This window comes from Bos taurus, chromosome 8, assembly GCF_002263795.3.
Source record: "Bos taurus isolate L1 Dominette 01449 registration number 42190680 breed Hereford chromosome 8, ARS-UCD2.0, whole genome shotgun sequence".
Taxonomy (NCBI): domain Eukaryota; kingdom Metazoa; phylum Chordata; class Mammalia; order Artiodactyla; family Bovidae; genus Bos; species Bos taurus.
Window position 1 is genome coordinate 94,659,269 of NC_037335.1, and position 12,056 is coordinate 94,671,324.

The window sequence follows — 12,056 nt, forward strand, 5'->3', positions numbered from 1 at the left end:
AGCTCCTGCCCCACACCTCCCCATGAAGTGCCTCCCACCACAGGGAAGGCAGCCGCTCAGGCTCCAACCCACAGACGGTGGCATCTGATCATCATCTACAGAGTGAATGAACCACTGAGGCTTTCTCAATCCTTGGCTTTCTCCTGCCCTTGCCCCATCACAGTCTCTTCTCAGCCTAACACTGGAATCGTAAACAACTCTCATCCTCTCAGCCACACCAGACACCCCTGATCCAGACCCTCCACTGGCTTCCCATCTTACTCAGTGTAAATCCAGCCTTTCCAGGGCTGCACGGCACTCACCTCCTGCTCTAACCTAATCTCTGACTCCCCTCTCACTTGCTCTCTTTGTTCAGGCCACACCGGCCTCCTCCCTGGTCTTTACATCTCTTGATCATGCCCTACGTCAGTATATTTGGATCTACGGTTCCTCCTGCTTGCAGTATCATTTCCTCCATGTTCAGATGGCACCTGACTAGACAGGACTTCATGAATCACCCTCCCCTTTAAAATACCACCTCAACCCCTCCACCCCTCTTACCCAGCTTCGTTTTCCTTCACTGCAGGCATCCCTGCTATCCCATTATACACAGAAGGGTTTATTTCTATCTCCTGCCCCACTGCAGTCCCATAGCAACAGAGAAGTTAGTGTGCTCACTGCTGAGTCCCTAGCACCCAGCTGTGCCAGGGTCCTAGCGGGTGTGGACAGATAACCAAACACTGCTCCCTGCCCTGCCTCCCCAGGCTCACCTTCCAGAAGTGAAGCTCATGCCCACTTTCATCCCTCTGGCTCTGAAAGTCCCCATTCCCTCACAACTGCCAGCCCTGTTAGTCCAGTTTCTTTCTCTGAATAGTCTCCTTCCAACTCTATTCCAGTTACCATGAGGGTTCAGACAAAAAAGTGCTAAAGCTGTAAGAATGTGGGCTTTAGAGGCCAACCACCCTGGGTTCAAATCCCAGTCTTGCCAGTTAACCTACTAGGTGACTGTGGGCAAACAGTCTAGATTTTCTGAGCCTCGGTGTCACCTGTGCAATAGGCGTAGGAGGCCTCATCACATTTGTCATGTGGATCACACGGGGAAACCGGGGAAGCTACAGGAAACATGGCAGCTTACCCCCCTGTTCCTTTCAAGGCTTGTGGTTTAGTCAAAACAACCAACTTTCTTTCCAAACACTGAGCAGATCAACAAGTGCACTTATGTATTTATCTTCTCCCATTTGTCCCAGAGAAACTCTTAGATAATGAGTCACTGGTGGCAAAAGTGACTTGACTTTGTGTTCCATTGAGAGGAGTGGGTGGCCCTTGCTGCCCAGGGCCAGGGAGTAAGCAGGACACAAGGAAGCAGCTGCCAAGAAAAATGTATATTGTTCAGCTGGAGAGTTTCTACCATGTGAGCAACAGAACATCACATGCTTTCAATTATTTTTTAACCCTAGACAAAAGGCAGGCCAGTGATGTAAGAGGAAACAACTATAACCAGACTGTGAGTTTAGAGGCAGCTTCAAATGTTAGATCCCTGTTCTGCCTTTTCTAGGGCTGGCAGAGAGCACAGGGCAAGTCACTGTCAGCTAACGGGACTCAAGAGAGATGGCAATGGACTTGCAGGGCAGTTTCTGTTTCTCATTCTGCCTCCTGGAAGAACCCCAGGAGACCCAACTTCTCCACCTACAGAGAGGTTACCAGCGTTCATAACCAGAGTAACAGATGGCACCCTGGAAGAGGGCTTCTCCTCCTGAAAGGAACCTGAAAGCCAGTCCTCTTCAGTCAGACACACAGCAGCAGGATTGACAAAAAAAAGGATCGAAAGTGACATGCTAGGTAACATGTTGACAGAGCTGAACCTTGGTGTTTTCTGTACTTCCCAAACATTCTGCTTTCTCCTTTGTGAACATGCACTACTTCATTCTTGCTGTTGTTGTTCAGTCGCTAAGTCATGTCCACCTCTTTGCAACCCCATGAACTCCAGCAGGCCAGGCTTTTCTGTCCATCACTATCTCCCTGAGTTTGCTCAAACTCATGTCCATTGAGTCAGTGATGCCATCCAACCATCTCATCCTCTGTCGCCCCCTTCTCCTGCTACCCTCAATCTTTCCCAGCATCAGGGTGTTTTCCAATGAGCCAGCTCTTTACATTAGGTAGCCAAAGTATTCTAAGTATTTATTCTTAGAAGACATAAAGTGAGCTTTGATATTTGAGAAAAACCATAAAAACACCAAAAAATGAGTTAAAGAAGCAGTTCATAATAAGGCTGGACCAAGTCTGAGAAAACTTTGCCACAAATTATTCCCAGTGTTTTATACATAAGGCCTGTGTGGTTTCTGACCATCACTCCCTGGCTCAGCTCTCTACACCACGGGCTCCAGAGCATTGGTTCCTCTTTTCCAGTCTACTCTGAAACAAGGCTGGGTGTCAGAAAGGCAAGCACACGCTGACTGGGAGGCAGAGAAGTGCTTAACTGCTAATTTTGTAAGTCAGGCCCTCTGATCTTATGACAAAGGTGATTCTGTTAAGTAGGAAGTTAGGTAATTCTAATACACTTGTAAACATGTGGACCCGAAAGCAAACTCAACATTTATCAGGAGACTCTATTCCCAAAGTTGAACTCAGGGGCCAGAAGTTCACAAGGCAAAGATCCAAATTAGGGGTACCGCTTCTCCCCTTCAGTTAGTAAACAAACGTTCTGGTAAAAAGACTGTCCAGCTTTATTACCGAAGAAGAAATAAGGAGAAGTTGCTGTAAGACAAACACAGTATGTGGAGGACGTGGAGGAATCATCTCCTCTACTAATGAGTCATTAACTCAGGACCAAGAGTAACAATTGGAGAAAGTCCTAGACATCGGGCCTTTAGCTACTAGCTAACTGACCCTGAGACATCCATGAGTCTTGGTTTCTTCATCTTTAAAGTAAGGAGATCAAACCAAGTAATTTTAAGGTCACAGATGCTTCTAAAGTTGATTTTACATTTTTTATGAAATTCATATCAAGTGGACTCTCTGAATCAAATTCAGGGTGTAAAAAAGTCATAATGGATGGTCTGCACCCTCAGACTGAAAAGATATGACTTACCTCTTGGGCCAGATTCCCAAGACTATCCAACAAAGCTTTTGTGGCTTCACCCAGCTCCTCGGTCGGGAAGAGAGATGTAGAGTTTAGTTTTGTCTGCAACGAGAAATAAATAACTGTTTCTAAATTCAATGTAAACCTGAAATCTCTATTTAAAAATAAATAAGTTGATTAAAACTATTCACAATCTTCAATTTGAAACACAAGAAACCCACTCTTAACCAAAACAAGACACTAAAATTATTCTAACTGTATGTTTGTAGGTTATTCATCTCAGATAAGAATTACTAATTTTTTGATGAATGCTTTTAAATGGTGTAGGAATTTGTATTTCAAACTAGTTGATTACATAATAGATAAAAATGTCTGATGTGCATGTGCCCAGTGTAAAGCTGACCATAAATTCCCAACTCTGTCTATGGTTTTGCTAGAAAGACAACATGGAAATGGCCTTGAGAAACAAGTTTGTGATGGTTCACAGGAAAGGAAGAAAGGATAATATTTAAAACTGCCAAAAGCATGGGAAGAAGGAATTCTCTTTTATTCTACTCATCAGCACTGTCTCTAACACTGTAAATTTACTTACTTCTAAATATATGAAAACTCATTTTAATATATTAAAATGTATTGTTTTCATATATATTAAAATTAATTTAAAATAATTTTCAAATATCTGCTTCATATTTAGTTTGAGTCAAATCACTATATTTACTCATTGACATACTGCTATTATATGCCACTTAGCTGCATAGCCAATATAAGAAAATAATTAATTTAAGCCCAAGGTAAGATAGGTTAGGACAGAAAGTCTAAGCTAGAGAAGAAAAAGAAAAATGATGCACAGACTCTGAGGCCAGAATTGGTTTTGAAGTTTTCAGGCTTCCAAAGAAAAAAAGTGCAGGGTCAGTTTCATCATTCTTGTTTGTCCAATAGGAAAAAAAAAAAGAAAAATCTCAGGGAAAAGCCCATCCTTCTTTGGCAATTCTATAAGCATCATTTTGCTCAATATCAGATCCTTGGATATCCAGAGAAAACTGAATTATTTTAATACTTGTCTCTTATCTCAGAGATTGCTGTGAAATCCTATGGCAGACGACACAGAAGATGGCTGAAAGTATGAATAGATGGAGTTCATCATTAGCTCTGGGAAACAGCAGATGCAGAAGACTAAGTATCATGATCATCATAATATCCTAGCATAACCCCAAATGTTCCTTTCTGATAAAATCTGTCTAAAAGTTCTATGGATAATTTTGTCCAGCACGATTAGTGAGCTCTCCTACAACAGCTCACTCACCAGAGACCAGCCTTCCCACACTCCCAGTCCTCTGATGGGCCCAGGCTTTCCTATAAATGACACACTCCAGTAGGTCTCTGTGACACAGCTCACAGGCTGTGTTAATGTTCATTCCCTCCATGAAGCAACCATGAGCAAAACCAGGTGGGGGGCTTTTGGTTTGCTTTGCCTTTCTCTCTTAAAGTTCACATTATATCTAAAGGCTACCACACTAAAAGTTGAACCTACACAGAGAGACCTTGGTAAGGAAAACTTACAAACTGAGAGGCCTTAATTGGGAGACATAGGAGGTAAAAACTATTTCCTTTCACTTTTGGGGGCTTGGATACTATAAAATACAGAGAGGAGACTGATGTAAATCAGATTTAATATTACAAATTAATAAGGAAAGATAGGCTATTCAACCGGAGAAGGCGATGGCACCCCACTCCAGTACTCGTGCCTGGAAAATCCCATGGACGGAGGAGCCTGGTAGGCTACAGTCCATGGGGTCACGAAGACTTGGATACAACTGAGCAACTTCACTTTCACTTTTCACTTTCATGCATTGGAGAAGGAAATGGCACCCCACTCCAGTGTTCTTGCCTGGAGAATCCCAGGGACGGGGGAGCCTGGTGGACTGCCGTCTATGGGGTCGCACAGAGTCAGACACGACTGAAGAGACTTAGCAGCAGCAGCAGGCTATTCAACCAGTGTTGCTGAGACCAGTAGTTACTCATCTAAGAGAGTAATTTTTCCATCTCATGCCACTATATGAAATTAAATTCTTGGTAGATTGAACAGCTAAAACTAAAAATGAAAGTTAAAAGATGTATAGGAGAAAATGTATTTATGAACTTGGGGTAAGGAAGGTCTTAAAATACAGAAGTCCAAATCAAAACTGGGAATTAAACTTCTGAAAGTAAAAACTACGCACCAAAGACACCATCAACAAAGTGAAAAAACAAGCCAAAGACTAGAAAAATGGATTTTTTTTAAATTTTAGAATAAAAATGGAATACCAAGCATCAGTTAAAATTAAGCAGATGCCACATTTATCAACATACATAAATCTCAAAAACATAACATTGGGTGAAAAAGACAAGTTGCAGATCAACATGCACACGTATACAATGTGAACACATGCAAACCAATACAGTATATTGTTATTAACCGAATGTGAATATATATAGAGTTGGATAAAAACATGCAACTCCAAGATACCAGCTATCTTTGAGGAAAGAGAGGAATATACAGACGACAGCAACTATATCTGTAGTGTCTTATTTCTTGAAAGGAACTATTTCATAATTTTCTTTTTAATTCAAGGAAAAATAAGAAAAAAGGAAGAGGGAAGGAGATTGGCAGGAATGAAGGATAGGAATATAGGTTAGGTTGAATACATGTCAGATTCGAAAGATGTCTAACTTCCTTGAACAAAATTAACCCCAGGCAATATGCCTTGAAACGAGGCCACACAATGAAATCTGAGAACCAAGTGCCTGCACCAACTATTAACTGTGGTCTCTTGCTCATATTTACTTGACAAAGGCAGACAGAGCTTGCCAATAGTACTTCCAAAGAGCTCCAGTAAGCCATTCACAGTTTGGAATTTCTACTACTATTTTTCATAACCAAAAGCATTCCCTTGGCTATAAATTCATAGAGGTCCCCATTGAGCCCCCCCGCACAGGAGGCAAGATTTTCTTGTATGAAGGAAAACAGGGAAAAGGGGAAAAATTAAATCTTTAGTGAAGACTGTACTTTCTGTGTTACGCTAACAGGAATTCATGTATTATTCAATATTTTTAGATCATAACTAAATACTATACTAGCATTATAAGAAGAACAGACAACAGTATTATATTACTCAAAGCCCCAACCCATTTCTGTAATATGTGTTAATCACAACATTGCAACATTTCCTAAAACCATGACATTCTGGAGCACTGGCTCCATAATGACAAAAGCCATTATGCCATCCTTTCTGGGTCTAATAGATGATTTCTTTATATTCTTTTTATCCTCCCTAAGTTTTTCCTTCCACATGAATTCTCTTTTTCTTTTCTAAAACTGAGGTAACAACGGTTTATAACATTATATGACTTACATGTGTTCAACATTATATTTCTATTTCTGTGTATGCTGCAGCATGTGCCCCACCAAAAATTTAGTTTACATTGTAAAAGACTGAATTTCTTTTTTAAAGGCAATAACTTATCAAAGTCAATTTGATTTTAATTTCTGAGTTGATGTTTTATTTCAACTCACTGTCCAGCACAGTCCCTGGCACATAATAACTAGGCACCCAAGAAATGTGGAAGAAAAGTAAAAAGCAAAGGAAAGACCACATTAGGAGGGTGAGAAATGGACTAGTGTGAGTCTTGCTTCAAAGATCATTCAAATTCACAAATATACCGTTTCATATTCACCTCATCAAGTCACTCACATCTGCAGCCTTAAGGTGGCTCCCCTTGCTCCAAGGATGAGGCCCAATAGCCTACAAAGGCTACATGAACATTTCACTCGGCACCTCTGTAGTGTCATGTCTTACCATTCCTCTCCCCATCAAACTTCCCGTAGCTACATCTGATCCACTCTGAACTACTCAGTCATGCACAGTTCCTCTAAATGCCACCTTCTCTTGCCTCTTTCCTCTGGGCCCCATGCATACATCATGTCCTCTGCATGGAAGATTCTTCTGTCTTTACCTGGCTAACCTCTACTCTTTAGGTTCCAACTTAGAGGATGTTTCTTTCCTAACCGGCAAAGTCTAGGTTAGGACACCCCATCAGAGGTCTCCTGATGCACAGCACCCAGCAGAGGCTATCCCTCTGAATAGCATCTCTTCCTTTCTTTGTCCCTCCTCTCCCCAGCAGCAGGGAACACAGATCTCTACCTTGTTTACCACTGTCTCCCTGACCCAGTGTGTGGGGATTTCCTGAAAAAATGAAGTGTTTGTTTATAGATGATAGCTGTACAAAGGGACAAGTGGGAGAGATGACTATTGATGCATTAGAAGTGGTAGCCAGATAGAAATACAAGACAGAGCATCTGTGAAATTAAAATGGAATTGGAAAGCCTTTTAAGTTTAAAAAAATCTTATCCACACTCAAAATTTTACAGGGACTCCACTACTACAATGAGATGTGCTTGTACATATATTTGAATAGTATTCTCAATATAAGACACAATTTTGTTTCCTCCCTGCAAATGCATGTTTTAATGTGGTCATTGTACATTTCAAACTTCCCTGAAATACTCTCATAAAGCAGACTACAATCTCTGCTTCACTTTGCCCATATTCAGAAAAGCCAACTCAGGGCTAGGATTTATATGTTTTACTTCAAATTGAAAATAAGTAAGCCACATACCAGGTACAAAGACTATTATCACCCAAAGCAATTACTGTCTCTTTACAGTCATTTACATGACAATAAAAATTGTCCTTTGAGGAACATTTTAATAGTTTTTATTGAAGTAGGGAATTATAACTCATGTCTAAGGACAGCACTAATCTTTTAAAAGCAATTCAACAACTTAAATAATAAATTTTAAATTATATGTGATTAACACATTAAAATATTTCATTTTTGCTATTTCTAAACATAGTTAAATATATCTACTACCACATAATTCAGGATCAAAAGTCAAGCCTTTATCTTAGACATGGCAAGAAAGAAATTATACTATTTCAAGTAAACTAATTATACTATTTCAAGGAAAAAATAGTATATTTGAGGCAAAAACATCTATTTGGAGTTGAGTCATTATATTAACACACTGCTTAGTTCAGTAATTTATCCCCAGTTCTGTGCTTCCCTTGTTCTCCCAGGAATTAGGTGAACAGAGTCTAAAACAGTAAATCCCTGAGACATGTCATTCTACAATTTACCAAATGATAGCAATTGCAATTGCTTGTCAGGCAAAAGCACATGTTGTAAACAGGTGGGCAGCAAAATTATACAAAACCAAACAAAACCTGATACTTCCCACAAGAGTCTGTGTTCCAGGCAGGAGGAGAGGGAAAACCAACTGTTTTCTCCTACAAAACATTGTCACTGCATGTGACAAACTGAGAAATACCTAATCCCCAAAAGCTATGAGCCAAGCTGAGCCCTTATCAAAGGGTCTAGAAGACGCTAAACAAAAACCCTTCAAGACAAGAATGACTGTTCACTCCTCTTCTGCCTGCTCCTTCTATCCCTGCACAGTCCAGCTGTGAGCTCACTAGTGCTCTGGGCACTTCAGGGCACCACTCACCCTACCTCCTTTGTCCCATGAACAGAGTTCCACCTTTGCAAGAGCAGACTACATACATCAGAAGATACAGAAACAGAACACTTTGTTCCATGGACACAGAACTTTTCTGTTTTTGGGTGAAGGTACCACCAGAAGTCAAGACAATCTAGTCACACGGTTGTGCGATGTCTAAGTTGTTCCTGAAATAAAGGTCAGTCTGTATGCCTGTCCTTGCTAACTCAAATCAGACACCATTTCCCTTGCCACAAGGATCAGACACCATCTTCACATCACTGAGACAGGACTAGAGCCCAAGTCTACTTAACCACACAGACTTTCACTGGGGATCACGGTGTTCTGTGTTGAACGAGACTGTTGTCAGGGAGCTGCTGGGAAGGGCAGCCCTCACTTTACAGAACCCAGAACCTGTGAAGAATTCCTCAGATTCCCGTTCTCAGCCTTAAAGTCGGTTCTCAGTGTCCACTGGAATGAAAGTACCGTGTGGACCTTGTCTGCCTTGTTCATGGCTGAAACTTCAATGCCTTCAAGCAGTAACTGGTACAAAGCAGACAGTAAATATGTGTTCGTTTTGTTGTTTAATATCTCATACCTTGTTTAGAGATGTTCTGCTTCCACCGATCTATTCAGTTATGCGTGACAAACTTTAATGAGTAGTGTTTACTGTGCTTTAGAGTCACTCTCAGAATACAAGCAAGAAAGTACACAGGGCTGGAACAGGACTAATAAAAAAAGCCAAGGACACTGAAGAAATACTTCAAAGACTTAATGAAATATTGTTGCAATGTATGTTCCAATCCAAAGGCAGTTATGGCAGAATGAACATTCTCCCTGAAGCTGTCCACATGCTAATCTCTAGAATATGTCTATCAGTTATATCATACGATAAAATGCACTTTCAATTCAGTTCAGTCATCCAGTCATGTCCAACTCTTTGCAACCCTGTGGACTGCAGAACTCCAGGCTTCCCTGTCCATCACCAACTCCCAGAGCGTGCTCAAACTCATGTCCACCAAGTCGGTGATGTCATCCAACCATCTCATCCTGCCATCCCCTTCTCCTCCCACCTTCAATCTTGCCTAGCATCAGGTCTTTTCCACTGAGTCAGTTCTTTGTATCAGGTGGCCAAAGTATTGGAGTTTCAGCTTCAACATCAGTCCTTCCAATGAATATTCAAGACTTATTTCCCTTAGGATGGACTGGTTGGATCTCCTTGCAGTCCAAGGGACTCTCAAGAGTCTTCTCCAACATCACATTTCAAAAGCATCAATTCTTCAGTGATCAGCTTTCTTTGTAGTCCAACTCTCACATCCATCCATACATGACTACTGGAAAAACCATAGCTTTGACTAGATAGACTTTGTCAGCAAAGTAATGTCTCTGCTTTTTAATATGCTGTCTAGGTTTGTCATAGCTTTTCTTCCAAGGAGCAAGCATCTTTTAATTTCATGGCTGCAGTCACCATCTGCAGTGATTTTGGAGCCCCCAAAAATAAAGTCTCTCATTGTTTCCCCATCTATTTGCCATGAAGTGATGAGACTAGATGCCATGATCTTCATTTTTTGAATGTTGAGTTTTAAGCCAACTTTTTCACTCTCCTCTTTCACTTTTATCAAGAGGCTCTTTAGTTCTTCTTTGCTTTCTGCCATAAGGGCGGTATCCAAATGTAAAAAGTAATGAACATTAATGACTGATTCCTAGCACTGATTTATAGAAGAAAATGTCTACATTACCAGCCACTGTTTTCAAGCACATAATTTATATTACTCCCATAAATTAAATTATTAACTTTTTATTGAGCATCTAATGTGTACTAGCCCTATGCCAGGCTCTTCATATATGTGATCAATAATCACAGCAAAGGGCAAACTACATTATCACTATGTGAAAGAATAGGAACCTGAGGCTTAATTTATCTAAGGTAGCACAACTGGTAAAATGCTGAGGCAGTATTTGAACCCAGAAACAGCTGACCCCAAGCCTACACCCTTTCTACCCTGCCACACTTCCCCACTGTTGTCAAAATACTATAGTCCCAGTGGTCATCAAAGGACTGAAGGAGAACCAGGAGAAAGAATCAGAATATCTTGGCTGAAAAACAGAGAAATAGCCACACCAAAAAACAGAGACAGAGAGAGAGAACAGAAATGTTTCAAAGCATGTCTCTCCTCGAAATCCACTTTTGGTGCAGAAATACATATTAACAGAATAGTTTCTGTCTCTCCCACCCCTAATGTTGGTTGCTGCTCCTATTGTATTTCTTGGCACAGTTTAACTGTCTGTGTACAAGGAGGTCTCACAACACACCCATCTACCATCACCAATACCAAAATTTCAACCAAAAGGCAGAAGCAAAAGGCTGCTTAATATAAATCAAACATCAATCCCAGTGCTCCAATTAAGGCACTGCTAAAAGAGTCACATTTCAAAATGTTTGGAAGTCATTTCAACCCAATGGTATCTCCTAAAACATCTTTTACACATCCTGGCCACTCACCATGTTCTAATTCAAGAGCCCCATTTTCTGATTTTAGGAAGAGAGATCTCACAATAACAGCTGACAGGCAGGAGCAGAACCTGAAATGCTCCTATGCCCAAGAGATGTGCAGGAAGCATATGGCAGCCACCCTAATCAACACCTGCCATGAACCAACTGGTCCACAAGGCTCCACCACAACACAACAGGATGGGCTGTGAAGCAGCTGACAGTTCTGACAGTACATTTCCACACTCCCCATCACACTAATTTTCCCAACTAGGGAGAGATTTTTCAAGTCAAACCCTAAGCTGTTGACTGTCAGATTATGAAGGCTTTGCTGTCTTTCTACTTAGAGAGTAATTCAGAAATTACATAATTGGAAGGATTTTACTGGGCTGTGCACACAATAGGTGTTTAATGAGTAAACAGAAATGAAACAATGAATGGGCGCCAGAATAAATTTATCTGTCTTCTAAAAACACCCATCTTTCCAAAGTTCAAATCATCCCAGCTGAAAGGGTGAACATTTCTGTCTTGTAGTGAAGCAAAGCAAAACAACCAAAATAGTCCAAGGAAATGGGCTAGTATTTGCAACAGCCTTTGACTCTGACTCATGATGCAGAAAGTGCCAACAGGCTGCAAGTGTCTTCACAGGTGAGCTTATCTGACTATTTAGGCCAGTTATCTGGGGATGCAAACATCTCTGTAAATTATACTACAGAATCACAGACCACTAGAAAAAAACAACTCAGTACATTTTTTAAAACACTGAAATAGAAAATACTATTTCTGGAAGAGAACAAAAACAGATCTTAAGTATTGGGGCTAAGCCCTTCACACTGATGGGGGCCACAATAAAACCTGCCATGGAAGCAGCAGAATTCAGTTTTACTACTACCTTCACTTTAGTCAGAGAATCAAACAGGATACAAGGACTCTTCAATGGTCAGTCAAGAGTGTAAACTCTGGGATGTGTT

The 12,056-nt window shown here is 40.8% G+C and overlaps 1 protein-coding gene across 6 annotated transcripts in view; it reads right to left on the reverse strand.

Annotated features, from left to right (window-relative positions):
- ABCA1 (ATP binding cassette subfamily A member 1) overlaps positions 1–12,056 on the reverse strand; it is a 137,232-nt gene that overhangs the window by 58,651 nt on the left and 66,525 nt on the right. For all 6 annotated transcript variants that reach the window (XM_024995844.2, XM_010808222.4, XM_059889170.1 and 3 more), the window contains 1 exon segment: positions 3,068–3,160. In XM_024995844.2, the coding sequence (XP_024851612.1) occupies positions 3,068–3,160 (93 nt within the window).